The sequence below is a fragment of the Caretta caretta genome, chromosome 1 (assembly GCF_965140235.1).
Source record: "Caretta caretta isolate rCarCar2 chromosome 1, rCarCar1.hap1, whole genome shotgun sequence".
In the NCBI taxonomy this organism is placed as follows: domain Eukaryota; kingdom Metazoa; phylum Chordata; order Testudines; family Cheloniidae; genus Caretta; species Caretta caretta.
The window spans coordinates 288,569,886-288,596,511 of NC_134206.1; the positions used below are offsets into that span (position 1 = coordinate 288,569,886).

General features: G+C 37.8%; 1 protein-coding gene and 1 long non-coding RNA gene across 7 annotated transcripts in view; one reads left to right on the plus strand and one right to left on the minus strand.

Moving 5' to 3' along the window:
* The window catches only part of CPSF6 (cleavage and polyadenylation specific factor 6), an 88,430-nt gene that overhangs the window by 6,937 nt on the left and 54,867 nt on the right, over positions 1-26,626 (minus strand). For 2 of the 6 annotated variants that reach the window (XM_048835820.1, XM_048835815.1), the window contains 2 exons: positions 23,760-23,954; positions 14,393-14,813 (listed from right to left, as the gene is read on the minus strand). In XM_048835820.1, coding sequence (XP_048691777.1) covers positions 23,765-23,954 — 190 coding nt within the window. In that variant the 3' untranslated portion in view covers positions 14,393-14,813; positions 23,760-23,764. Of the gene's footprint in view, positions 1-14,392; positions 14,814-17,184; positions 23,616-23,759; positions 23,955-26,626 lie in introns of those variants that run through there. The other 4 variants (XM_048835819.1, XM_048835821.1, XM_048835816.2 and 1 more) reach the window with 3 other exon arrangements.
* The window catches only part of LOC125630207 (uncharacterized), a 56,943-nt gene continuing 36,168 nt past the window's right edge, over positions 5,852-26,626 (plus strand). The window contains exon 1 of the long non-coding RNA XR_007354591.2: positions 5,852-5,903. This is a non-coding gene — a long non-coding RNA (uncharacterized LOC125630207). The remainder of the gene's footprint in view (positions 5,904-26,626) is intronic.

Below are 26,626 nucleotides of genomic sequence, written 5' to 3' on the forward strand. Positions count from 1 at the left end.
GGGATTATGAATAATTTCCCAGATGTTGGTCTTGCATGATGAGCTCCATGTGGGTAGACCCCAGCATAGCTCACTGCAGGATCAGGGCCACAGAAAGAGAACCAATCGGAACAGGTGCAGAGCCCTCTCAAAGCAAGGCTTATGCACAGTTAGAGATACCACAAGTATGGCTCCGGTACTGAACTTCAGGCTGCCAGCTTTTCTGATAGGCTGTGATACACTTCAGCAGATTATTACTTAGGGATGGGAGGGCTTTTTGTTTTGGTGCCATGCCAATGGTCTCTCTTTAAATAAAGCGATTTTACCTAAGCCTTGCCTGGCTCTTCAATGAGGTATCAGAGCTGCTCACAAATACTAAGCCAAACTTGTTAATAAATGCTGAATTAAAACAACAACCTGGCTGTAATTAAGTTTTATTTCCAGATTCATTTGGAATAAAAAGCATAATTAGTTTTTCAAGTAACTTCATTAAATGGGGCCAGTAGTTAAAAAGTAGGGGCTCATATTGGGGATCAGTCATACACAATATGATTTTCTCTGGTCTCCAAAATACAGTACAATTACTGCCAATCCATGGAAGCAATGCTTCCAGCTCCAGAAGGAGAAGACAGAACTTTGTTCATAGAGAAAATTGGTGTAGATGGGAGATTCCATTTATTTTAATGCCAGTAATAAGACATTCTTTCATGCAAGAATAAGCACTTCCAAGCACTTTTAAAAACATTAGTTCACATGTTATTTCCAAAAGTTTATTCTAAGACACTAAGTTGGCTGTTTTGTCTTGATCACCCGTTTCTGTTACCCATTCGTTTCAAAAGCATGTACTGTAGAGGTAGCTGTCAACTCCTGTGTTGTAAAGATTCCAGGAAGACCAATTCACAAAGGTGAGACTGCAGTTTTAATCACGTACAGGCACCAATTAGCCTTTTGAGGTGGGAGTCCGAGACTTGTACAGCTTGACCCATAAATGGTCCCTGTTTTATCCCCCTTTCTGCAGGGTGAAGAGCTGTAACACATCCAGGTAAAGCCACACATTTCAGTGAAGCACAATCTGAAATTTGTAAAAGGTGATGGTGGCTAGTTCTGTTTCTGTCACTAGTGAGCAGATGGTAAACCAAAAAAGGGGATGCCTCAGTGTTCTAAGCATCAGGTTTGAAACATATAGACTCTCAAACCACAAGTATGTATCCCTAGAGGGCCAACTCTTTCAAACTGTCTCCTCTACACACGTCTACCGATCCCATGTCATCTTCTGTAAAAGTGTTTGCCACAGTAGCCTTAGCCAAAAACTTCATTTCCTGCTGTCTATGCAGTTCTGTACCTTGGAAAGCATAATTCAGGGGCAAAGTGATGCTTGTTTGTATCTAGTTTGCACATCATTTCAGCATGAAAGATACTATAAACATACTCTGAAACATTATGCAGATAAACCTGAATGAACCTAGTGCTCAAAAGGTGACAGCTGCTTTTTACAAGGTAGGCTAAGAAATAAGAACTTTGTATGCTTTATAAAGGCATGAAAAGGTTTTACTCTTGTTTTGGGTTTTCGAAGGTGAGTGGGAAGGAGAGAGAAGAGGAGGTGACGGTCAGGTTGACTTCTTAAAACTGGGATAGATCAGGAGTACCAAGGCCATGCCTCCACTGCGGGCATTACAGCAGTAGTTACAGTTAGAGCACTGCAGCTATGCCACTGTAGAGCCTTAGAGTAGGTGCTCCCTACAATGAGAAATGGGATTGTTCCATTGCTGTGGTAATCCACATCCCCAAGTCACAGTAGCTAGGTCAATGGAAGAATTCTTTTGTCGACCTAGCGGTATCTAAGTCGGCTTAACTACAGCGCTCAGGGCAGTCAATTTCTCACACCTCTGAGCATGGTAGCTATGTCAACCTAATTTTTAAGTATAGAACAGGTCCAAGCCTGGTTTTTGCTGGAGTAGCTCTTGGGACTTTACAGATGAGTGTCAAACGTGTAACAATGACAACATTTCTCCAAAACACTGACTAAAGTCTGACAGGTGTTAACAATTTCAAAAAGTCCAATTAAAAATCCCTTCCCTCTCGGTGCTCAACTTTGTCTCTTCTGAAGCCACATTTTCACTCGTCTCATCAATATAATGGCTTTTAAAGCAGAAAAGACTTGAATTTAATTGCAAAAATGCAGGTTTAAAAAAAATCATATAGGTCTCCTTTCTATGTAATAAAACCCCCAAGAAAAATAAGGGGAGTGCATGAGAGGAAAAGTGGGCACAAGTTCAATGCTCCCCCTCTGCAACTCAGTGATCTTAATTCTATAAAAGCAAGTATCATTGTGGTGCAGAGCTATTTATTGTTCTTTAAAAGCAAACTATTTTAGCCACTAGATGGCAGCAGGAGGCTGTTATTTTAAAATAGTCAGAAAGTAGGGGAATATTTGGACTGCATTTTTTTTGTTCTGAATATTATTAGGGGATTATCTTTGTTACAAAAGTGACCTGGTGCTTAGCGTGGCAGAACTACTGCTGAACAAAGTTTTTGGAACTGGTGCTTCACGTGGTTTGACCTTGTGTACAGTTGCTGCTGAATAGTCCTCAGCATAGGTTCAGTACACCCACTGTTAACATCCATCATTCACAATGGGTCACTCTCTGTAAAGTAGACAAACCCTCCTGATGGGGAGCTTCTCTCTTCCAAGTTTCCCCAACTGGAGTGTCCCTTTGAACAGATGCAGAAGTGCAAGACGTGCAATGAATGCAGTCTGAAGGGAAGCAGTAAGGAATGTAGTGTTTTCCTGTGACTTATTCAGCAGTGATGAACAGAACCAGCAAATAAAACGGCAGCAAGTTCCCATCAATGGGTGAAGGGAAGAACTACATTTGGAAACCGTCTGCAACTACTCTTTAGCTTTACTCCAACAGCAGCAGAAAGCTTCTGTAAGTACATTGGGAAAAATGTCTTTGGACAGATTCTGGAGGTCTGGGTCTGCTCAACCTTTGCTGCACCAATATAAACGCACCCAGATTAACACCTGCTTAATGGAGCTGTTTTTCTAATCGGGCACACACCAGGCTGTGTATAAGGAGGTGGTAGGGGGGATTTTTATGGCTCAGTATCTGCTGCAACTCAACCTGATCGAAAGAGAACTCTATTCTTTCCTCCTCAGCCCTCCACTCTTCCTCCTTCAACCATCCTCCTCATCTCTCAGGTTTACATTCTGTACCTTCTCTGACAACTCCTCACTACCGCTCCAGGCTGTCATTAAATCATGATACTTCTCCCCATTTTGGAGATCTGACTTTTCCTTTCCACCCGACAGTTAAAACTTGTTCCCAACCTGATCTCCCACCTCAGGCACTCTTACCAACCCTCTGTTGCCATTCTGATACCTTTATCACCAAAACAACCATCCCTCCAAGCTGTCCAAGTGTCTGACAAAATTATCTTCCCCCAGTGCTTATTGTTCTGTGTCTGTTTCCCACACTGTTACTACTCCTTGGCAGACTGTCCCAGTAGCTGATTCTTGTACAGCACAGAACACGATTTCTAAAATAAATAAATAAATATAAAAATAAAAAACCACCAATTCCCTAGCTATGTTTTCAGGTAACTTCTATGTAGCCAAAATATATGTGAGAAATAAAATAAACAATTTATCATGCCTTAGAAAATGTAAGACCCACCTACTTTATTAATACCAAAGTTTGGATAGACTATTAAGAGAAAGGTATTTGCAAAGCCAAGCTGATTAAAAAAAAAAAAAATCTATGAAAGGCCAAAAGGGGACCATTGTGATAGTCCAGTGTGCCTTCTTGCATAACACAGGCCATTGGACTTTCTTATATAAGTCCTGCATCAAGCCCAATAATTGTTCTTGTGCTAAAGCATCTCTTTAAAAAAAACAAACCAAACATTTAATCTTGATTAAAACATTTCCAGTGGTCTGCCAGAAACCACATCTTCATTTACCCTGCAAGAAACAAACTGAACTGTCAGCTTTGTACAGACCCCACATGAGTTGTGCGCTCTAGAAACGGCTGGATTCATTTTGTCAGAGCAGGGCTCCTGATGAGTGTCCATGCACTCATCCTTTTAAATCATTTCAACCAGAGATCAATCCAATTTGAGGGTCCTTGATTAATTTTCCACTTTTTTTCTTCCCTTTTGCAGGCTGAGGCCTTGGCCCTCTGCACAGTTTCCCTGCGTCCTGTGGGGTGGATAAGGCCAAACTGCAATACTGCTTCAAACACCACGTGTTCCCTTCTGATAGCAACAGCCCTGAGAGGCTCTGTGGGAAGGTGGACAGAGGAACACAAGTACTCTTTCCCCCTCCTCCCCACCTCCACGGAACAGCTGGGAGCCTGAGGGACACCACCTAGAAAAAAATTAAGCCTCACATGCATCAAAGGGTGCAGGTAAGGGAACTTCTGATAAAATCTAGGGCCTGCTTCTATTTAGTGGGTTTTGAAGCTCCCTCTGACTTCCCTGCACTGCTCTTCCAGTGACAAGTGAGGCAGGAGGAGAGCTGCTCCGGAAGAGGGAGTTCAAAGTGGTTTCACTGAAGCTGACAGAGGTCATCAGGAGGAGGAGAGATGATTTTGCCTCTGCAAACAGGCTGCCAGAGGTTTTGTGGGGGGCCACTACTCTATATTTGTGTTAGAAAACAGAGTGACAGGTCATCTCCACAAGAGCATATAAATTGCTATATTGGTAAATGGTTCATCTATTCCAGCATCCTGTCTTCAAAAGTAGCCAGCTTCCAACAGCCATTGCTGCTAAAAGAACTACTAAAGCAGGGTAAGGGAGTTTTCTCACTTTCAAAGGAAGTAGGGTCCCATCATCCCTCTTGAAGCCCTCCTTTTCTGCACCGAGTCCCCTTTTTTTCTAGAAAAGTGAATAAAGGCTTAGATAGGTACATAAAGGGTTAAACAACTTGGGTTAAAAAAAAATACACCTTGCCGTTTGTATGAAGTGAACATTCTGTTAGCAGTTGTGGGAAGGCCTTATAGAACAGGGGTGGGCAAACTGCGGCCCGGGGAGGCTGCATCCGGCCCTTCATATGTTTTAATCGAGCCCTCAAGCTCCCGCTGGGAAGCAGGGTCCAGGGCTTGCCCTGCTCCAGCACTCCAGCTCAGGAGCGGGGTCTTGCCCCGCTCTGTACATGCCGTGGCGCCATGTGGCTCCCAGAAGCAATGGCATGTCCCCTTTCTGGCTCCTATGCGTAGGGGCAACCAGGGGGCTCTGCACCCTGCCCCAAGTGCCACCCCTGCAGCTCCCATCAGCCTGGAACCGTGGCCAATGGGAGCCGCAGGGGCGGCACCTGCAGACAGGACAGTACGCAGAGCCACTGCATAGGAGCTGGAGGAGGAACATGCCGCTGCTTCTGGGAGCTGCTTAAGGTAAGCGCTGCCTGGAGCCTGCAGCCCTGACCCCCCTCATGCACCCCTATCCCCTGCCCCAGCCCTAATCCCCCCTCCTACCCTCAAACCCCTAGGTCCCAGCCCAGAGCACCCTCCTGCACCCCAACCCCACCCCAGAGCCTATAACCCAAGCCAGAGCCCTCACCCCCTCCTGAACCCCAACCCCCAATTTCTTGAGCATTCATGGCCTGCCACACAATTTCCATACCCAGATGTGGGTTTGCCCACCCCTGTTGTAGAATGTGGCTTAATTGTAAAAACTGGACTTGGAAGATAAGAGAAAAAGCCTTGCAGAAAGGGAGCCTAGTTGTAAATCTTGTCTACTCCAGGCCGAAGAAAAGGGTCCAGCCTTAAACTTCCCCAAACTGATTCTTAGCTATTGGTAATGACAATGCTTTTTTGTTAAAAGGTATAGAAGTGTACACTCTGAAAGAGTTCATTACTAGTGCCTGCTTCACCGAGCTGGAGCCAGCCAACATGGGTTTGAACACCCCTGGGTCTAATCCTCTTGTAAGTAGCGATCAAATACTTATCAATGTTTGTTACTTTATGGATATAGTAACTGTTTATTAATTGAGCTTTTAGACATGTTTAGCACAACTGTATACCATTCAGCCTTTAGATTAAATAAAGGAATGTATGGTTAAATTGGTACAGTGATATCCTAGTAATAATTCCAACTCTGAGATTCAGCACAGAAATGTGAAAGTTAAATTTCTTCATGTCCAGCAAAGCTTTAATCAGAAAACAAGAAGCTTTCTCTCTCAATTCTGCTTTTGCCTGAAAGGCCCTCAATTCCCTCTGGAACAGCTTTTTAAGGGGAGCAGTGGGGGCAAAAACCTAACTGGCTTCAAGACTGAGCTTGATAAATTTATGAAGCAGATGGTATGATGAGACTGTCTACTATGGTATATAGCCGATCTGCGACTGCAAGCAGCAGTATCTCCAATGGCCGGTGATGGAACACTAGATGGAGAAGGCTCTGAGTTACTAGAGAATTCTTTCCCAGGTGTCTATCTGGTGAGTCTTGCCCACATGCCCAGGGTCCAAATGATTGTTTATATCTGGGGTCGGGAAGGAATTTTGCCCCAGGTCAGTTTAATAGAGACCCTGGGTTTGTTTTGGGTTTTTTTTGCCTTCCTCAGCAGCATGGGGATAGGTCACTTGCAGATTTAAACTAGTGTAAATGGTGGATTCTCTGTAACTTGAAGTCTTTAAATCATGATTTGAGGACTTCAGTAACTCAATCAGAGGTTAGGGGTCTATTACATGAGTGGGCGGGTGAGGTTCTGTGGCCTGCAACGTGCAGAAAGTCAGACTAAATGATCAAGATGGTCCTATCTGACCTCATAGTCTGAGTAATTCCACCATGTGGCAGCATCAGAGAAATATCTGCATTTTAGTTACAGAAGCCAAGTGGGTGGCAATCCAGAGCTGCTGACGATATTATTCTGCCTTTAACTGTGAAATTAACAGATTCTGAACTACATTAGTTATAGGGGTCAAGCCTGAAGTTTTAATCTTACAGCAGCCATGCAACAGCTGCCTTCTGTCCCATGCCAATCCTTAAAGCCCTGTCTGTGCACCATTGAAAAAAGACCCAAGAAAACTACTGGGCTCCTCCCTTCCCTGTTTAAAGTATTATTTGGAATCTCTCTTTGTCCAGTTCATCTTTTGTTGTTAATCAGTACTATCAATTCCTGATTGCAAATGTGATTATACAGCAATTCATGCTCACAATGTTGCTGTGTGAACTTCATTCCACAGTACTCTATGCATGACAATGCTGATGGTTAAATATGCATGGTTTAAACCAGGGGTGTCAAAACTTATTCTGTGGTGAGGGCCATTTACCCTTTTGATTGGATTCCATAGATTAGAGAAATAAATTGGGTGAGGTAGCATCTTTTATTGGACCAACTTCTATTGGTGAGAGACAGACAAGCTTTTGAGCCACACACAGCTCTTCTTCACAGACCCAGAAAATAAAATTTCTCAGCCAGCCACATTGCGGAGGCACACATTTTTAGTACTGCCTCAGGGAAAACCCCCTCTCATTGGCTGCTTTCCCCACTTGCCTTCTACCTAGGAAAGAGTAGCCAAATCAGGATAGCTGCAGACGTAGCGCTGCTCTCCATCTCCACAGGAGCTCACATCAAGCTCATGGCAGGAGGGAGCAAAAAGAGCCCAGCAACTCAGGGCAGCTGCTCCACTTCCTCCTCCTCTGCTCTTGTGAGCAATGGGAGGGATGTATTCTTTCCCTGCTTCCCCCTCCCTCTGCAACACTGGTCTGAGAAGGGGGAGAGACCTGCTGCAGCCCCCTTACCCACTCCAAAAATAGACCAGAGAGGGAAGAACCCCAGAAGCTGCAGAGACAAGGCTGGGACCAGGGGCAGAACTGATGGCAGGGTTGGGGGACAGGATTGGTTTAAATGGGAGAGAATTAACTGTTGGGCAGGAGGATAGGAAATGTGGGGTGAAGAGACCCTCCCTCACACAGCACTGGAAGCAGCTCTCTTCCCCAAGGCTGAGCTGCTTAGAGCAGCAGGAAGAGACAAGAGGAAGTGAGAGGCAATTGCTCTTCTGGGCCTGGTGCTGCATGGCTCAACAGTGGCAACAAGTGGGGAAGGAATCTCCTGTTTGAGATGTGGTGAGAGCTCAGTTGACTGTGACCAGTCAGGTGCAATCTTGCTCCTCCCAGGCTCTGGCCCTTTTGAAGTGTAGCACCTGCAGGATGGATGCCTTAGAGGAGGAGGGAGCTGCAGACGGGAGGAAAAGATCTTCTGGGCCTTATGTTTGATACTTCTGGTTTAAACTAATTGTTTCTCTAGATGCAGGTTAGGAGGAGAAACATCCTCCTTGAACTGCTTGCCTCCCATTGGATTCTCTTATATAAATCAAACAGAAGTAGCACAAGCCTACTCCTAGCAGAGCTAGCTTGAATGTTTCAATTTGGCTTTTGCGACCAGATGACCCATTATACTTGGACCTCTGCAGTCAGAAGAGTTATGTTCATTCATTTCATTATGACCTATGTGGAGCTGTAAGCATGAATAAAGTTAAGTAACTCATGTGTTTCTGAATGTTTCTTTCCTGTACATGGCATCACAGTATTGCCAACCTCAGGCATTCAATCAGAACAAAACAAAAAAAACCGTGGAGCTCATTTTATTTGCCTTCTGAGCCTTTGGGGTACATTCAGGTCACATTTTTAACCTTTTCTCTGCAACCATGAGAGCTGGAATTTTTGTTTTTTCTAAACGAAAGCTGAGATTCTCACATATGATTGCAGGAGAGGGGGTTTTAAGAAAAAAAACCCAGGTATCATGAGACTAAACATAAAATCATGAAAGTTGGCAATGCTGCAAAGTGCAACTTTACGAGAGTGCTATATTAATTGAACCATGTCAAACACCACTTTCAGAGCAACCACTGCAAGCAATAGACTCAATCTCAATTTTAATAACAGCTTTACTGTCCAACAGCAAAAACTATACACAGGGAACAGCAATTCTTCCCCTTTCAATCTTTCCTGGGTTGACAAACTGGTGAACAGATCCTCAGCATTACAAAGGACAGGGTTTAGTTTGTTTAGAGTATGCCAGGTAGCAGAGATTTTTGCTCCAAACTACAGTATATGGCACACACAATTTTTGCTTTTGAATAATGTACGCTAATTTAAGGAAGAAAATGAACACACTGACAAAGATTTGCATAGCTTGCTTTGAAGTTCTCCTTTCTTCATCATCTGAAACGCAGTGAACCACAGGTTTTTTAAATGGTGAGAAAATGGGTGCTTTCCAGTATTAGAAATTACCAATATCAAATTGTCCTACTTAAGCTAATGAATGTTTCTCTCACTTTTCTTCTTCCGAAGTTGAGCAGAAAAGTGTTTGCTATTTTAAAAATAAGATGACAAAATTAAAAGGGCAACTGTTGGCCAAGGAATAAAAATATTTCTAGACAAGAATTTCGTCAATTTCCACACACAATATTACTGTTTATATTTGTCTGAATCTCTCAGCTGGATAGAATCTGACATGCAGAATGCTGTAAGAATGTTAGACGAAATAAAAATGACAAAGGGGTTTTTTTTTTAATAAAATTGAATTTTATTTCTTCATTACAAGGTAAACTAGCATTGCAGTTTAAGACCAACAAAAAGGTTGGACAGCAAATTGCTAAATAGTCTTCTAAAGGCTGGAAGAAAGGTAATTAAAAAAGAAAACCAGTGAAAAGTGAAAATTAATGCAAAATTCTAAGCATAACATGAAAAAGGAATGAGTTTTAAAGTTAATTTAGAATCCTAGGTGCCTTAATTGAAAATGTATTCAGAAATGCACCTTACCTTGCTGAGAAATCTAGGACTCCAGAAACTCAATACCTTATGACACTCTTTGGCCTGCTGGTATTAGGAAGCTGTTGCTATTCATAAAAACCCTTTTTGAGTCAGGCATTCATACAGATACTAGATCAGTTTACAATTTGCAATGTAATAATTCTGCATTTCTATTAATACAAAAATTTCCAAGGTCACACTTTAAAATTATGTCTTGAACAATTGCACCTTTGAGTAGAATGGAGATCAGGGAGAACAACAGTACAGGAAGACCATATAAGGCTGAAGGAGTCATCAGTGCTAGTTACCCTTTGTAAATTTCCCAAAAAGGAATTTATTCTCCTTTCAAACACTACCTATTTTTTTTCAAGACATCAATAATAGTAAGCAAACTGAATTTGACATCACTTGTATTCAGAATGCATACCCCTTATTTTCTCAGCTTTATAGGATGTCATGGGAATGTATATATTTAATAACATAACATGTGGCAACAACATGAACAGTTCAAAATCTTCTTTACACAAAATACACTAAACAAGGGGCTGTGGTGTCAACAAGCTCTATTAATTGGTTATATTACAATTCTATTAATGATGAATTCTATACATTTAAGATTATTCTATTTTACCATCATGTTTGGTTGGGAAATTTCAAATTAAATTTCTCCTTATTTCAATGAGATAAACTATAAATTTGACTACCTTCAGGTTAGCACCTGTAACAAAACTAGTTATGTTTCAGAAGATGGATAGAAAAACTTTAAAACATAGTTGGATCTACACCAGAACACAAATATCCACACTTAATAACTCGGGGTAAAGAAAGGACTCAAACCTCCAAATCTCAACTGGCCTCAAAGGTTCAAAACCTAGAGGGGCCCTTTATCATGTCTGATCCGACACAGGAAAAATCCTGAGAGAACATATGACCATGGATATTTCCATAAAAAAACAAACTTAGCTTTCGTTCAGCCTCTAAGCAGAGCCTAAAATGATCTGGATCTAAGATGACCCTTTAGACCATCCCTATTTTTTTTAAAAAAAGAGCATTTTATCAATATTGTAAACATTATAGCATCTTTAATATGGAACTTTTCACCAGGAGTTATCCCACTGTAAAAAACAACCCCCTAAATTGTAGGAGATTAAAGGTTCTGAATAATGCACATTCAATCTTGCCTTGTATGCTAAAATCATTTTACTACACTAAAAGACATATAATATCACCTACTACCTGAATAATTTTGATCATCCTAAAAATTAATGCTGTTTCTTTCCAAAGTCAAAAGACACGTATTATAAGGAATGCTGCCTGCTACAGGAAAATCTGTATATTCTGATCACTATTTTTCTTCTATGAGAATATGAGGTTTTTATTTCTGAATTTCAGTGCAAAGGAATTTAGGGTCTTAAGTCTTTCAAGTGTAAATGAAATATTAAACATACATTTTTTTATATAATGCTATATGACACAGTGTACCTTAACTAGCATAAAGCCAGGGTTTTAAGGCCATAACCTAGTTTACACAAAACAGTGATAAAAAATTTATGCAAGGGGCCTAAGATTCCACAAATAAAAATAGCATTAAAAAAAGTCAGTACATTGTACATTGACAGAAATATGAGTAAGGAAAGGAAAAAAGAAATAAGGTATTTCTAAAAAGAATGCCATGTATTTTTACTAGAAACACAAATGACAAATATACACATTTAAATTAACCACATGCAGCTAGGGAAAACATTTACAAGGACTTGGGTATGCAACTAAGCATAATGAGATTGAAAAAAAATACAGCATTAAAAAAACCTACAAACCTCAATACGCTCAACAAAGAAACTAAATCAGAATATCCACGCATAATCAACTTAAAGCCTAAATTTAATAATGTATCTTTTGTCTTACACATACAAATGCAATAGCCATTTGAGAGCCGAATTATATGTAATTAAAAAAAAAAATTGACAAATGCCTGTCTTGTGTAATACAATCTGAATTTAGGTTGTTGGCACATTAAAGAACAGAAAGGGAATGAGAACAAAAGGTGCATGTTTCCCCAATATATTCCACTGTTTTTCGGTCTGTAAAAACACCTTTTTCGAAAGCAGACTAACTTTCTTAGCTAACCTGACTATAATCTTATTTTTGTTGCTTTAAAAAAAAAAATCCATTATTTCAGGTAACTGTTTAATCCTTTGGACAAGAGCCATATGATGTTAATTTAAAACGTTACTTATGAATGCCCACATACAAAATAGGAAGTACTTCCTAACAGACTATTTTGTCCTTTCACAAACAGAAGCAGATTAAATACAATTGGATACCAAAGAATGCTTCAATAGCAATCAACGCATCATCCAGGTGCAACATCACCTGCTGGTAAACTAACAAACTGACAACTCCTGAGAGAGCACAGAACATTTTCAGTACTGCTTAATAAACTGACGCATGATACAAATTCCATTGCAGATCTAATTACACACATGAAACGTAAAAGGGGACATATTCCTTTTTGGTGTCTGTAAGGGTTTTTGGATTATTTTTATATACACATGATCTTTTCACTTTAAACCAAAACAGATTTTACAAAAGTAAACCCACAATGAAAAGATAATCCATCTAATCACAAGACACATCAGAGCACTATCTAACCACTCAAACTATATACATATTGAGACTAGATAGAAATTAGGGGCCTCATCTATTAGGACCTTACCAACAAGCCAGACAGATTTCTATTAAAAGTTTAACTCTTATATTGGATATTTTGGTATCTCCATTGCTATCAATGGATGTCTCTACAGAAGGATGAGAAACCGAAAGAAATGATACCTAATGTGGAAAGAGTAACAGTATCATTCATCAGTTTCAAATAACTAAATTGAGCAAATCTTGGTTCCTGCTTAATTTTTTTTTAATTTTAGTCATGAAATTAAAAAATACTTCTTTTCTGGGTTTAAGCTTTCTAGCCATGTGGATACATTACTTACCTGCTGCCCCTTCGGTATTAGCTATTTCCCATGTAATAGGTATATGCAGGTTATTTCTTTCCTTAAATGTATCACAAGTAACAGTAAACAATGTTTGTCAACAAAGCTAAGAAATTACATCAAAACTAGTTAAAACCACCACCTATTCACAAAAACAGGGAAAAGTCATGTGACTTGTTTGATACAATGTTCACTATACAACGTTTTAAAAGTCAGTTTTCATTTTTAAACAGGGTTAAACATCTGAAATTCAAAAGCAAGTAGTTGGACAAACACCAATAATCCCATGCATGAGAACCTGAGGTACAGAATTTAAGCAATAAAAACGTGCAGAGGCATGTGGGCAAGTCCAATAGTATCAGCCTAGCTGCAGCAAATCTAGGGTGATGGTAGATGACAAAAATTAAATTAAGAGTCTCAGTGTTATGTAAAGCTTTTGCAGTCGCACAGGATAGAGGCCCCAGTTCAATAAAGCACGTAAGCATGTGTTTTCCTGAACAGGATCTTAATACTTAACATAAAATTAAGTTATAAAACAAACCAATGATTTGTTTTAAAGATTACCTTTTGAAGCCACTGAGGTTTTGAAACTTAGCTTAAAACATTAAAACATGCCCTGCAAGCTATCTGTATAAGAAGAAGTGGAAAACTTCTCAGACTAATCTATTAAAGGGACTCAAAGTATATTTTAAAGAATGAACATCCACACCAGTCTGGAAAAGCAAACTGTAAATTTGCTCAGTGTTATACACACTTCCTATTGTTCTAATTTATATCCTTCATAAAATTTAGAACAAATTCTAGTCATTTGAAATTTGCTTTAATTCTTTAGTTCAAGCTCTGATATTAAAATGTTTGAATTCCAACTTCCAATAAATTGTTTTTAGACAAGTTTGCAAAACCTCATGACTAAATCTATTTCACTTTTTGTTAAGGCAGTAAAGCATTCCCCACTAGTGCACATGGGATGTACAAGCGTACCTTCCCCCCTTTACACAGATGTGTGGATAAACCCCAGTGTTAAGAAAATACCAAGCCCACTGGAATCCATATTATCTGAAAAAATGGAAACATCATGACTGGTTTCATCGGTCACATTTTTCTAATATACAGCTATGTACAGATTGCCTATGGCGTTGGAAAAACCTAAACACACACAAACACAAAACCGTAAACAACTGCAGCTGTATTTCAAAAAGGCCAGCATTTTCCCAACATTAACAGTTTAAATGAAACTAATGTAAACTGTAGCATCTTAGTCCAACTGCATGTTGTAGGAGACAGTTTTCAGTTTACTACAATCATCAACCTAGGATTTCCTCTCCCCAAAACAATGACAAACTATGTCAATCAAACTGCAGTTTTTACAATTTTACATGCCTTTCAGCAAATTCACAGGCCATCTATGTAAAAACTGCTAGAAAAGCAAATTATTAAAGCCTTTGTGTAATCACCTATTTGTATATCAAAATCAAGTGTGAAAGAGTGGCATTAGTATTTTTAAGTCACTGAACGCAAGATCAGGTTGATGCATATGCAAAAACTCTATTGCAATGCTTTTTAAAGACAGTATAAATGTTTTCATAGAATCATTATCTTTAAATATTGCTGAACACAAGACTTTCCCTGAGGTGTAAACATCAAATAACTTGAACAGCTTTACACATCAGCCCCATTAAAGAGTTTATTACAACACTACATCTACTGTAATCAAAGTGGTGCTGTATACAGACATTATCATATGAACATTTTTAACAAGAACAAACTACTATAAAAACAAGGATTTACTTGACTTTTTTCCAATTGCTTGCACATTATAATTGCCAAATGTATATAACCAGTAATAAAGTTGCAAAAGCTAGAAGTTTTAAATCACACAGGTTTCCCTCAAATAAAACAGTTAAGCAACATAAAAAAGTAAAATAGCTACTGGTTACCATGTATGCAGATTTGCTTTATTCAGATCTATTCCTGTTCATTTTATCCATGAATCCTTACAGGCTCAGTTCAATCACAAGAAGCAAACCGCTGGATAAGCATCTTTCCATGAAGAATGTTTCTTGTCTTTGCAAGGTGTTCCTCTTCCTTCAGCTGTAATGTGTCAAAATTTGTGATGTAGATTTTGCTAGTCCCCATAATACACAGAAAAATGTTGGCTTAACTATACATACACAAGTCGTGCACCTACTTCACCATAATGTAATCTAACACAAATAAAAGATATTGAAGCAGTAGCTACTTGTTTGGCTGAGAATTCTCAAAGTGTACAGTAATTGTTCTAGAACATCTATTTTTAATAAATATTAATAGTTGTACAAGAAAGTTGAAAAAAATGCAATTTAACTAAAATACCAAACCATAAGAAACAAATAGCTACTGTTTCGGTGAATGATGGAAACATTTATATAGAACATATCCTGAAGTATTCATACTGCAAGAGTCAGTAAGTACTTGGATGATGCTGCCAAAACCAGATTTGTTCTTTACATTTTTACCCACCCATTTACAGCAATTCTAAACTAGCTCTTTCACAATTAAATACTACACTAAATGTTTAATGAAGTGGGTGTTTTACAGATTAGTAATATATTTAACAGTGCACAATATTTTCTGCAATTTATCAGCTTGATGCCAATGTTACAAAATTTGGAAACTAAAATTAATAGGGGCTCCGGATTTTTTTTTTTTTTAAAAAGTACCGTCACAAAATTACAAAAACCCACTTTGTTTAAAAAAAAATACAATACAGATGAGAATTCAGGTTTCCCCACACAAAAACAAAACAAAAAACAAAACACCCTATGTCCTAGTTAGATTAAATTATTTCAGCAATCAATCTATCTAATAAAGGAACCAGAACAACCATTTAAATATAATTGTAGCGTTCACATAATACTTGGATGGTATAATTCCATTCACTGATGCTTCATTTAAAATTCCATTACAAAACAACTAGATAACTGTACGTTATCAGTAGGTCACAATTTCCACATTCAACAACTTCATGAGAATTTAAATCAAGTTGCTTAAAAGAACCCAACACATTAATCGGTCATTTAAAAAAAACCAGACATTTAGAGAAGCAATTTCATGAACACACACCAATGCACAGCTGTCATAAGGATTCTTGTACTACTAAAATGGTTCAAGATAATTAGGAGACAAACTTGTGTTGGATGGATAATAATTAATTAGTTGTCCTTCCTTCCCCCACAATGACTGGTAGTGTTTAATTTTTAAAAACAAAAACAAGTTATTATCTATACGCTACAGTCTGCATATAGCAGAATCACTGAAATTTGAACTACCTTTTCAAATCCATGAACTTTGCTATCAAGTGACAAATGTATTGACTAGTGACTTCCTTTGGGGATTCTCTCCTCCAAAAGAGATCAGATCCCCACAGCTGCTTTTAAAACTTGATTTTTCAATAGCAAAAATAGTACTAAGGTGTCACGTGCATGCAAAACAAACATTTGCAATTGAAAGCCAAGTTATTAATGCAAACAAGGGATCTCAATGTTTCAGAGGAGCAAATAAATAAATGACAGCTGCGAGACTGCATGTCAGAATTTGCTGCTCTTGCAGTACAATGCTATGTAGGAATAGTGGATCTTTCACAGCACTGCTACAGTGACAGTTAACAGATCCAAAAGCATAAATTTGATTTACAATACTAGCATAAAAAGTTTGAGCCCAATGGGAGAGTTTGCTAGATTTTCTAGATTTCATAAAGAATCACAGGTACTTTTGAAGAACCTGTACCGGATCACCACTTTTTTATTTAGGGCTCTATGCAGATTTTAAGAGACTGTCAAGATTATACTGAAGCTAAATTACAAATTATGAAACATAAAACACTAAAATTCCCAAAACAGTTATAAATTCTCGTTCAAAAAAAAAAAAAAAAAACCTGTCAACATATTCTGGCTAATTAGCAAACTTAGATTTAATACTTCCTACAGTAGGAAATAAATCTGTATGCATTAACATTTCAACGTTCTACTTAGTAGAATAATGAAGTACAAAACAGCTTATAAATAGGGTAAAATGCAAAAGGTTACATATTGAAATTTCTTTTTTGTTGACACCTTTTGGCAATACCACTTCTTTCCTTGTCTAAGAACTGCTTATTTCCATACCATAAAGAGCTTTCCAGTGTTCCTGTTAATAAAAACTGATTTTTTCCCTAACATTTTAAATATCTTAATCTCAAGAACTTTGCTCACCTCTTAAGGTATTTTTTATTTATTTATTTATTTATTTATTTAAATTGCCAGTGTGGGGCTTTTTTTGTTTTTCATATACAGAATAAGATATCTTCATTTTCTAATATACATTTTTTTAACGTGGATCAACAGGTCCTTTTTTATTTTTTTTTATTTTTTTTTTGTGGAGCTTGCAGTAGCAGCTTGAAATATATACATATATTTTTAAAAACTTCTGCATGTCCACATAAGTATTTTAACAGCTATGAAATGAAAGTCTGAGAACTTCTATCATAATATTTAAAAGGTTTTATGTGCATATGCCCTTTAAATAAATGCAATACCCTAAACAAATGTATCCATTTCAAGGAACAATTACAGTCTATCACAGTATATTCACATTTGGGGCGGGGGAGGGCTGTGTGTGTAAACTACAGATTTATTCCACATACGAATAGTTCCTAACGTGTTCATGTACTGCAATAAAATTCTCCTTTTATCTTATTTTATACACAAACAAAAAAAAAAAAGTAATTACACAAAGGTCAAATCTTACAAAAATTCAGTTTCAAGGCTGAAATTCATTCCCCAACTCAACCCAGTGTCCATAATATTAAATGCCTCCCAAAAGTGAGGTTATATTTTCCAGTAACACTTACATGCGACAGGGTGAGCAGAGAACAGTTTCAACCATGACTCTAAATTCATTTGCTCTTCTGTATTTAAGCCAGAAGAAATTCTATGAATTCAGTTCTGTTTATCATTAGTGTAAATGCTATTATTCTTTCACTACCCTTTTACATATGCTTCTTCACCTATTACTACTGTACTTACCTTACACCTTTGCTCAACCTTAATGTATACTTTAAGGTTAACACCAAAACCACCCCCACCCTACAAAAATAACTATTATGAAAGGAAAATATATTCCCAAACTCCAGTTTCATGTCACTATAAACCTTTTCTATTATCCCAGCTTGTCTGTTCTTTGAAAGTAACTGGTAACTTAGTTCATGAATGTGTTCAGCAGAGAGATTTGCATTTTCTAACAAATTTGCCTAACAAATTAGATTTTTAATGTTGCAGTGTTTTACCTACAATAAAACAGACTACTAAAAATATGACATCAATATATTGAAAGATATACCCTTTTACAGAATACAGAAAATTTTCATAAGGTTTCATTAAAAAATAAAATGCAATTTCTCTCTTTGGAAAGAAGAAACTAGGTTTTAGTTTACAAATTAAAAAGCTGTTAGGCAAGTATCTTTCACATTCAGGTATGAGGAAGACACAGAAAGGCAGAGCAAACTGCCACAGAGAAACATAAAAAGGGAAATATATGTTGGATTTTTTAAACAAACAATTTAGTTCTCAAACCACAGTAAGCAAAAGGAAAAAACCTAACCCAATTTATTCATTCATTGAACAATACTGAATCCAGCCAACCCTTTCACAGTTTTCAAATGTAAAGCAGCCACCTTAAAGATACATTTCTTGTGGAACTGCTTCACAATGCAAATTTCAGTCATAGATATTGACTGTACAACTGAGTGAAAAAGAGAGAATGCAAGGTGTAGGGAAGATGGAAATATAATGAATTCCAGGCCCATTAGTAGTCAACATAAGATTGGCAGGAAAATTACAGTAATGTGTGCAGACAAAAATATCAGATACCAATAGGATTAAGAAACAGTATACAAAATTATACATTTGAAAACAGTTAGAAGGCAAGATTTTAGTTTTGCTTTTAAAAAAAAAAAATCGAACATGGATTTTATCAGAGCATCCCCGAAGGAGATGATGAAAGTGCAGAAATTCTGCAAAGGCACTGTAAACTTTTAAACGATAGAGGCAGTCGCAAATACAAAATAAATTTTATACAGCAAAAAGGCAGAGCATACCACTGAGGTACAGCTGCTCTTTTACACTCTCTCCTCCAGAATGAGTTTCATGAATTCAACCAAACGTACAAAAAGTATGATACCTCTTATGAGAAATGCTAGCTCCACAAAAAAGGGCCTACTGATGTTCATAGAATAACAAAAAAAGAGAAAGACATAATATTGCACATTCTATAGCTGTTGCCATCTTTTTCAGTTTCCAAATTAACATCATGTTTCCCCAAGTACAATATTTTTTAAAATAAGAGTCTAGGTGTATCTGAGAAAAATGGTAGCAATATCTCCAAGATTAACTATCACTGAAACAATGCCAAAAAGCTTAGTACAGTTAGGCACTGAACAGTACTACTGTATTGTCTGAGATATGCTAATAGATATTAGCTTTAATTAAAGAACAATCAATATGCAAAATAAAACATATTTCCATTAATTGCAAGTTCTCAAAAACAGGCTCATTTATCTGACATTTAACAAGTGAAGTGGTTGTCAGTCTTATGAGCATTCAACTTTATTTTCCATGGAAAACAGGAATCTACCTTTAACAATGTATTATCAAGTACAATATTCTTCTACAAACACAGAAAGGACAAGTTTGTGATATTTTTTTTTTTTTTTTTAATATAAGCGACACTAATACTCAAGATCAGCGGTTCTCAAACTGTGGGTCAGGACCCCAAAGTGGGTCGCAACCCCTTTTTAATGGGTCGCCAGGGCTGGCATTAGACTTGCTGGGGCCCAAGACCGAAGCCCAAGCCCCATCACCCAGGGCCAAAGCCAAAGCCCAAGGGCTTCAGCCCTGGGTGATGGGGCTCACATTACAGGCCCCCGCCTGGGGCTAAAACCTTTGGGCGTTGGCCTCCCTGCCTGTGGCGGTAGACTCAGGCTTTGGTCCCCCTCCTGGGTCATGCAGTAACTTTTGTTGTCAGAAGGGGGCCGTGGTACGATGAAGTTTGAGAACCCCTGCTCAAGATTATTTTACCACAGATGGACACAAATACTTTATTTTTGGACTGTATACTCCAGAAGTACACTAGAAGGCTTAAGGATTTTGCTTACAGTGGTATGAGAACAGGAAGAGAAATAAGTTATGAAAAATGGAGCACAAAGTCTACATACATATTGAATATTACAATGTTCATGTACTTTTCTCTTTGCAGTTCATTCCAAATTCAGTTTAATTGTGCAAAAAAAAATTATACAATTAGAAAACAGCTGTCCCAATAACAAAAACATAAAATGAAATAATGTGTAACATTCAGAAGTTATTAAAATCCAGACAGTGAGATTAAGATGGGACAGTAATAGCTGAAATACATAATTGAACCACCAGTTAAACTAAAACCTTTCTAAAAATCAGGGGCTAATGTTGATGAAGTTACATTACTTTTCTGTTTGTACATGTTCATTTTGGTGTTACTCCTCCTCTAAATTGGATTCCTCTGATTATTAACACATAGGTTCTTGATTTTCTAGAATATTACTTTACATCAGAAAGTTGTACTTTTTTTTTTAAAATCAACCACCGTTCTGCACTTTTACATTAATAATTATACCACTACTCTAGAAAAAGTTACAGACTTCAGGAAAACATTCAAATTAAATAACTATTTGCCAAGATTACACTGGCAATGCACATAAGGACCAACTGCCCAACTGAAAGCGTGTAAGTCAACTCGACAACTTAGTTTTTGATCACTAAATGTACAAACAGAAGTGTGAAAATTTGATATGGTACATTTGAGGTTTTTGTCAATAAAATTTTATAAAACATTTATTAAATTATTCAAATTTAATCCAGCTATATGAATGCAAGTAGATACAAATGACAAAATGAGTAATAAAAAACTGATTAATGTTTCACAGCATAAAAAACTTTACAATGAACTTTTAAAACCCTTCTAAGATGAGCATGTTTAACATTTTTGTTAAAATATGCAAGTAGGGTATCACAGCACTACTAAATTTACATGGGAATAAAGAGAGGAAAACCACTGTCATTCATATCTTTTAGGCACAGAAACTCGCATTATCTGGTAAAACACTGGCATAAAGGGTGAAAAAATGTTCCTCTCAGTATTTCTATTATTTTAGAAGTGACTGGAAACCTTTGGTTACTGTTCATAAACAAATCTAATGTAACACCCCCTCCCCCCCCCAGAAGTATGAAAACATATATCCTGGTGAAAATGAAACACACACCAGAAGATTACTGAAATTAAGTACTGTATAAAAACTACAAAAAGTTTATTGGCCTGGCCTTCTTTAATAGGACAATAACAAGACAAACTGTTTACAAGTTATCTTTTAAAATACCAACTTCTCATTTGCATGTATTCACTAAATCTGTCCTTTAAATAAAGTTATTGCAGTCTATTTTCCTCTTCATTAAGGGGAATTTATCTACTCAACTCCTCTTAATCCTAATGGAAGTCCTGGTGCACAACACACAAATTTAAAGGGAGGCTGCATATGTAAAAATCCCACGTGTACTGAGTTGAATAAAACAATAATTCAGATAATCTCACACAGCATGCTTAAAATGTGTGAGCATATAAATAAATAAAACAAAACAGTGTTATGGTAAATATTAAATGCAACCATGTTTCCTCAGACACTTTGTGGGAGAAAATATATCTATACTTCGTATAGAAGTTCCACGATACAGACACCTCGTCTGAATACATGAAAATATAAAGCTTCAATAATCAAGTGCATCCAAAGTAACTTCCCACCTTAATTTTAATTTATGGAACTTCAAATTAACAGTATTTAATGACATTTATTCATCTTCTCCTGAAGAAGTGAAAGCCTTGGAAAAGCAACCATCATTCAGCTCAACTGGGTTACCTCCTATACAATACTATCTACATGTAGTACTTAAATACAGCAGAACCTCAGAGTTAGGAACACCAGAGTTACAAACTGACCAGTTAACCTCACACTTTATTTGGAAACGGAAGTACCAGAGACAGCAGCAGAGGCCACAAAAAAAAAAAAAAAAAAAAAAGAAGCAGCAGCAAATACAGTACAATATTGTGTTAAACGAAAACTACTAAAAAAATAAAGGGAAAGCAGCTTTTTTTTCTGCATAGTAAAGTTTCAAAACTGTATTAACTCAATGTTCAGTTGTAAATTACTGGAAGAACCACTACAATGTTTTGTTCAGAGTTACGAACAACCTCCATTCCCAAGGTGTTCGTAACTCTGAGGTTCTACTGTACATTTAAAAACAAATTCGTGGTAACTATGGAAAATCCACTTTAATGAAAGAAACCACATTCAATCATGTAAATCTGAGACTTTTTGTTCTGACATTTTATGCTTAGGAAGCACGTGAATAATTTTTCTACAATTCCAGGAATGTTTGTACTAAAATAGCACACAGTACAAAGTAAAACACTGGCCACTGTCACTTAAGCAATTAAGGTATATGACTGCCAACTTCACTTCAGCTGCCTCTTTTCAGCCTCTTTTACGCCTTTGATTCCCCTTCCATAGGCCATTACTATATGGATCAGCTACTAAGGAATGCATGAACCAAGGACAATACATATTGTCCCAATATTAAGTGGGATCAGATGTTCTAAGGTCAGACTTCTGTCCCTACTGCATAGAAATGCTACAAGCCATGCCAAGAAAAACAGACATTCACTTTAAGTGGCTGATAGAACGCCTTTTACTTAAGGCTTACTAAGATTTTCATGATTCTCAAAATAGTTTTGCTCCAACTATATTAATGTCTTTTGAATGAATTTCTATGACTAAATGCCACATTAAAACGTCATTTCTCAAATTTGTAAGGTAAATGTAAAAATAAAGTATTGTCAGGAGACATTTCTTCTGCATGTGACTTTTAACACAGTATATTAAAGAACTGTTCTAAATACACAAGGATAGGAAAAGATTACGACTTCCAAATGACAGAGACAGAGAGGTTTTGGTTTCAATTGTCAAAATCAAGCAATTTCAATTCAAGATCCTCAAACTGTGTATATAACTAAGTTACATATGCAATGACTATTTACACTGACATTTTTTCAGTGGCTAGCCAGAGTTCAAGTGTCTACCCAAAGTGCTACTCTACAGCTAATTACATGGTTGGTGGTGGGTTGTTTTTTTTTTAAAAAATAAAGTTTAATCCATAAAAAGGACTGTGTTTATCTGAAACATTTAGTGAGTGTAAAATAACCAAAAAAACCACCCATTCCCGGTGTTGTACATTTGTTCACCAATCTTTAGATTATAGGCAGAAATTCTATCACCAATTTTGCAGCACAGAAAACTGAAAAGGGACACCACCTGAATTTAGTTCACGGACCAGGAAATATTAAGAGGTCACATTTTATAACAAAGCCCTATATCCTCTTTCAGTCCTTACTTGAGCAAAACCTTCATTGCAACCAACAGAAAATTCACCTGTGTAAAAACTTAGCTTATTCTCTAGGACTTAGGCCTTCGGATTTTATATATGCAAGTACTGCCTACAATGAAATAATCGCATTTTAAACATTTCTAAAATCTTTAAATGACATTGCAAAATGTGATTAAGAGTTGTGGGTATTCTAATCTTCAGAGTTTAGATAAGCAAAGAACATACTCCTTTTGATTAGTCTGATTTACTACTGCTTTTTCAGTAACATATTTAATCCTCCCATCCATAAAAACTGAGAAGATAAACACCACGCCACAGAAATTACATATTCATGCAATTAGCAAAAGAAAAAACCCACATCAAGTCAAGATAGTTACCTGTCATTACTTACCAAAGTTCTCTTCAGATTCTACAAGAAGGAAAGGATTCAATACATACTGCTGGACCATACTTAAGTGTACACATTTACTGTATAAATAATCCCAAGGCCAAAGTAGTTACTGTTAATTCAAGTAACCATCAACCCTACACAACATAAAACTGAAATGCCCACCTTCTCTAACGATGGCGATACTCTCGTTCTCTGTCACGTTCTCGATCACGATCTCTGTCACGATCACGATGTCTCTCTCGTTCACGGCTTCTTTCCCGGTAATAGTCATCATGGCGATCTCTGCTCCGGGACTTGTGACGCCTGCTTTTTTCTCTTGACCTGCTGTGGTCCCTCTCTCTTGACCGTTCACGTCTTCTAAAAGAAATTACTTCATTAATTTTTACTCAAAATACACACACAACACCAGAAAATTAAGATGTATTAAGCTCTGCCTGTTTAATAAAATGAAAATGCTCAAACAAGAATGTTGAGAACAAAACAAAACGACATGTTTGTTTTGATACAGAGATGCATGTGCGTATACTGCACAGAGGGGGTGAATCTGTTTATTTCAAGCAGCCACCAAATACTTAATAATGCAGACTTGGTATTCAGAGAATATTGAATATGTACCCTGCTCCCACTCTTCCAAATTAACCCATTTCTTCTTCACTTTTCAGGATTCCAGCAGCAGACCCAGCACAATATTATCTATTTCCTGGTCTTACCATTTGAAAAGATACGCTAGTACTGGGGACTGAAAGGAGAAAGGAAGAGGTAGAGAAAACTGAGGAGACGATGACAAGACAGCTGCTCATGGGAATGCATCCAACCTAAAATGGCTGCTGCAACTGTGGCAGCCATTTTAGGTATTGAAAGTTTGTGGGGACAGTGGTATTGAATTTGACTATGAATATCAGTACTGTATCTGGACTGACTACAAACTGAATATCTGTCCAAACTCCATATGGAGTTAATTCTAGAAGAAATATGAATATCTCCGGTTAGTATTGAGTGAAGCCTGATGGACTTCAATCATAGAATCACAGACTTTAAAGGTCAGAAGGGACCATTACAATTGTCCAGTCCGACCCCCTGCACAACGCAGGCCCCAGAATCTCACCCACCCACTCCTGTAACAAACCCCTAACCTATATCTGAGCTACTGAAGTCCTCAAATCATGGTTTAAAGACCATGGTGCAGAGAATCCTCCAACAAGTGACCTATGCCCCACGCTGCAGAGAAAGGCGAAAAACCCCAGGGCCTCTGCCAGTCTGCCCCGGAGGAAAAATTCCTTCCTGACCCCAAATATAGCGATCAGTTAAACCCTGAGCATATGGGCAAGACTAACCAGCCAGACACCCAGGAAAGAATTCTCTGTAGTAACTCAGATCCCACCCCATCTAACATCCCATCACAGGCCATTGGGCCTATTTACCATGAATAGTTAAAGGTCAATTAATTGCCAAAATTATGTTATCCCATCATACCATCTCCTCCATAAACTTATCGAGTTTAATCTTGAAGCCAGATATGTCTTTTGCCCCCACTGCTTCCCTTAGAAGGCTGTTCCAGAACTTTACTCCTCTGATGGTTAGAAACCTTCGTCTAATTTCAAGTCTAAACTTCTTGACGGCCAGTTTATATCCATTTGTTCTTGTGTCCACATTGGTACTGAGCTTAAATAACTCTTCTCCCTCTCTGGTATTTATCCCTCTGATATATTTATAGAGAGCAATCGTATCTCCTCTCAGCCTTCTCTTGGTTAGGCTAAACAAGCCAAGCTCTTTGAGTCTCCTTTCATAAGACAGGTTTTTCCATGCCTCGGATCATCCTAGTAGTCCTTCTCTGTACCTGTTTCAGTTTGAATTCATCTTTCTTAAACATGGGAGACCAGAACTGCACACAGTATTCCAGGTGAGATCTCACCAGTGCCTTGTATAACGGTACTAACACCTCCTTATCTCTACTGGAAATAGCTCTTCTGATGCATCCCAAGACCGCATTAGCTTTTTTCACGGCAGTATCACATTGGCGGCTCATAGTCATCCTGGGATCAACTAATACTCCGAGGTCCATCTCCTCCTCTGTTACTTCCAAGTGATGCGTCCCCAGTTTAACACAAAAATTCTTGTTATTAATCCCTAAATCCATGACCTTGCACTTTTCACTATTAAATTCCATCCTATTCCTATTACTCCAGTTTACAAGGTCATCCAGATCTTCCTGTATGATATCCCAGTCCTTCTCTGTACTAGCAATACCTCCCAGCTTTGTGTCATCCACAAACTTTATTAGCACATTCCCTCTTTTTGTGCCAAGGTCAGTAATAAAAAGATTAAATAAGATTGGTCCCAAAACCGATCCCTAAGGAACTCCACTAGTAACCTCCTTCCAACCTGACAGTTCACCTTTCAGTGTGACCCAGTGTAGTCTCTCCTTTAACCAGTTCCTTATCCACCTTTCAATTTTCATACTGATCCCCATCTTTTCCAATTTCCGTAATAATTCTCCATGTGGAACCGTATCGAATGCCTTACTGAAATCGAGGTAAATTAGATCCACTGCGTTTCCTTTGTCTAAAAAATCTGTTACTTTCTCAAAGAAGGAGATCAGGTTGGTTTGGCACGATCTACCTTTTGTAAAACCATGTTGTATTTTGTCCCATTTACCATTGATCTCAATGTCCTTAACTTTCTCCTTCATATTTTTTTTCCAAGACCTTGCATACTACATATGTCAAACTAACAGGCCTGTAGTTACCCGGATCACTTTTTTCCCCCCCGCTTTCTTAAAAATAGGAACTATGTTAGCAATTCTCCAATCGTATGGTACAACCCCTGAGTTTACAGATTCATTAAAAATTTTTGCTAATGGGCTTGCAATTTTATGTGCCAGTTCCTTCAATATTCTTGGATGAAGATTATCTGCCCTCTCCCCCGCCCCGAGTTAGTCCCATTAAGCTGTTCAAGCTTGGCTTCTACCTCGGATGTGGTAATATCTACCTCCATAGCCTCCTTCCCATTTGTTGTCCTACATTATCCCT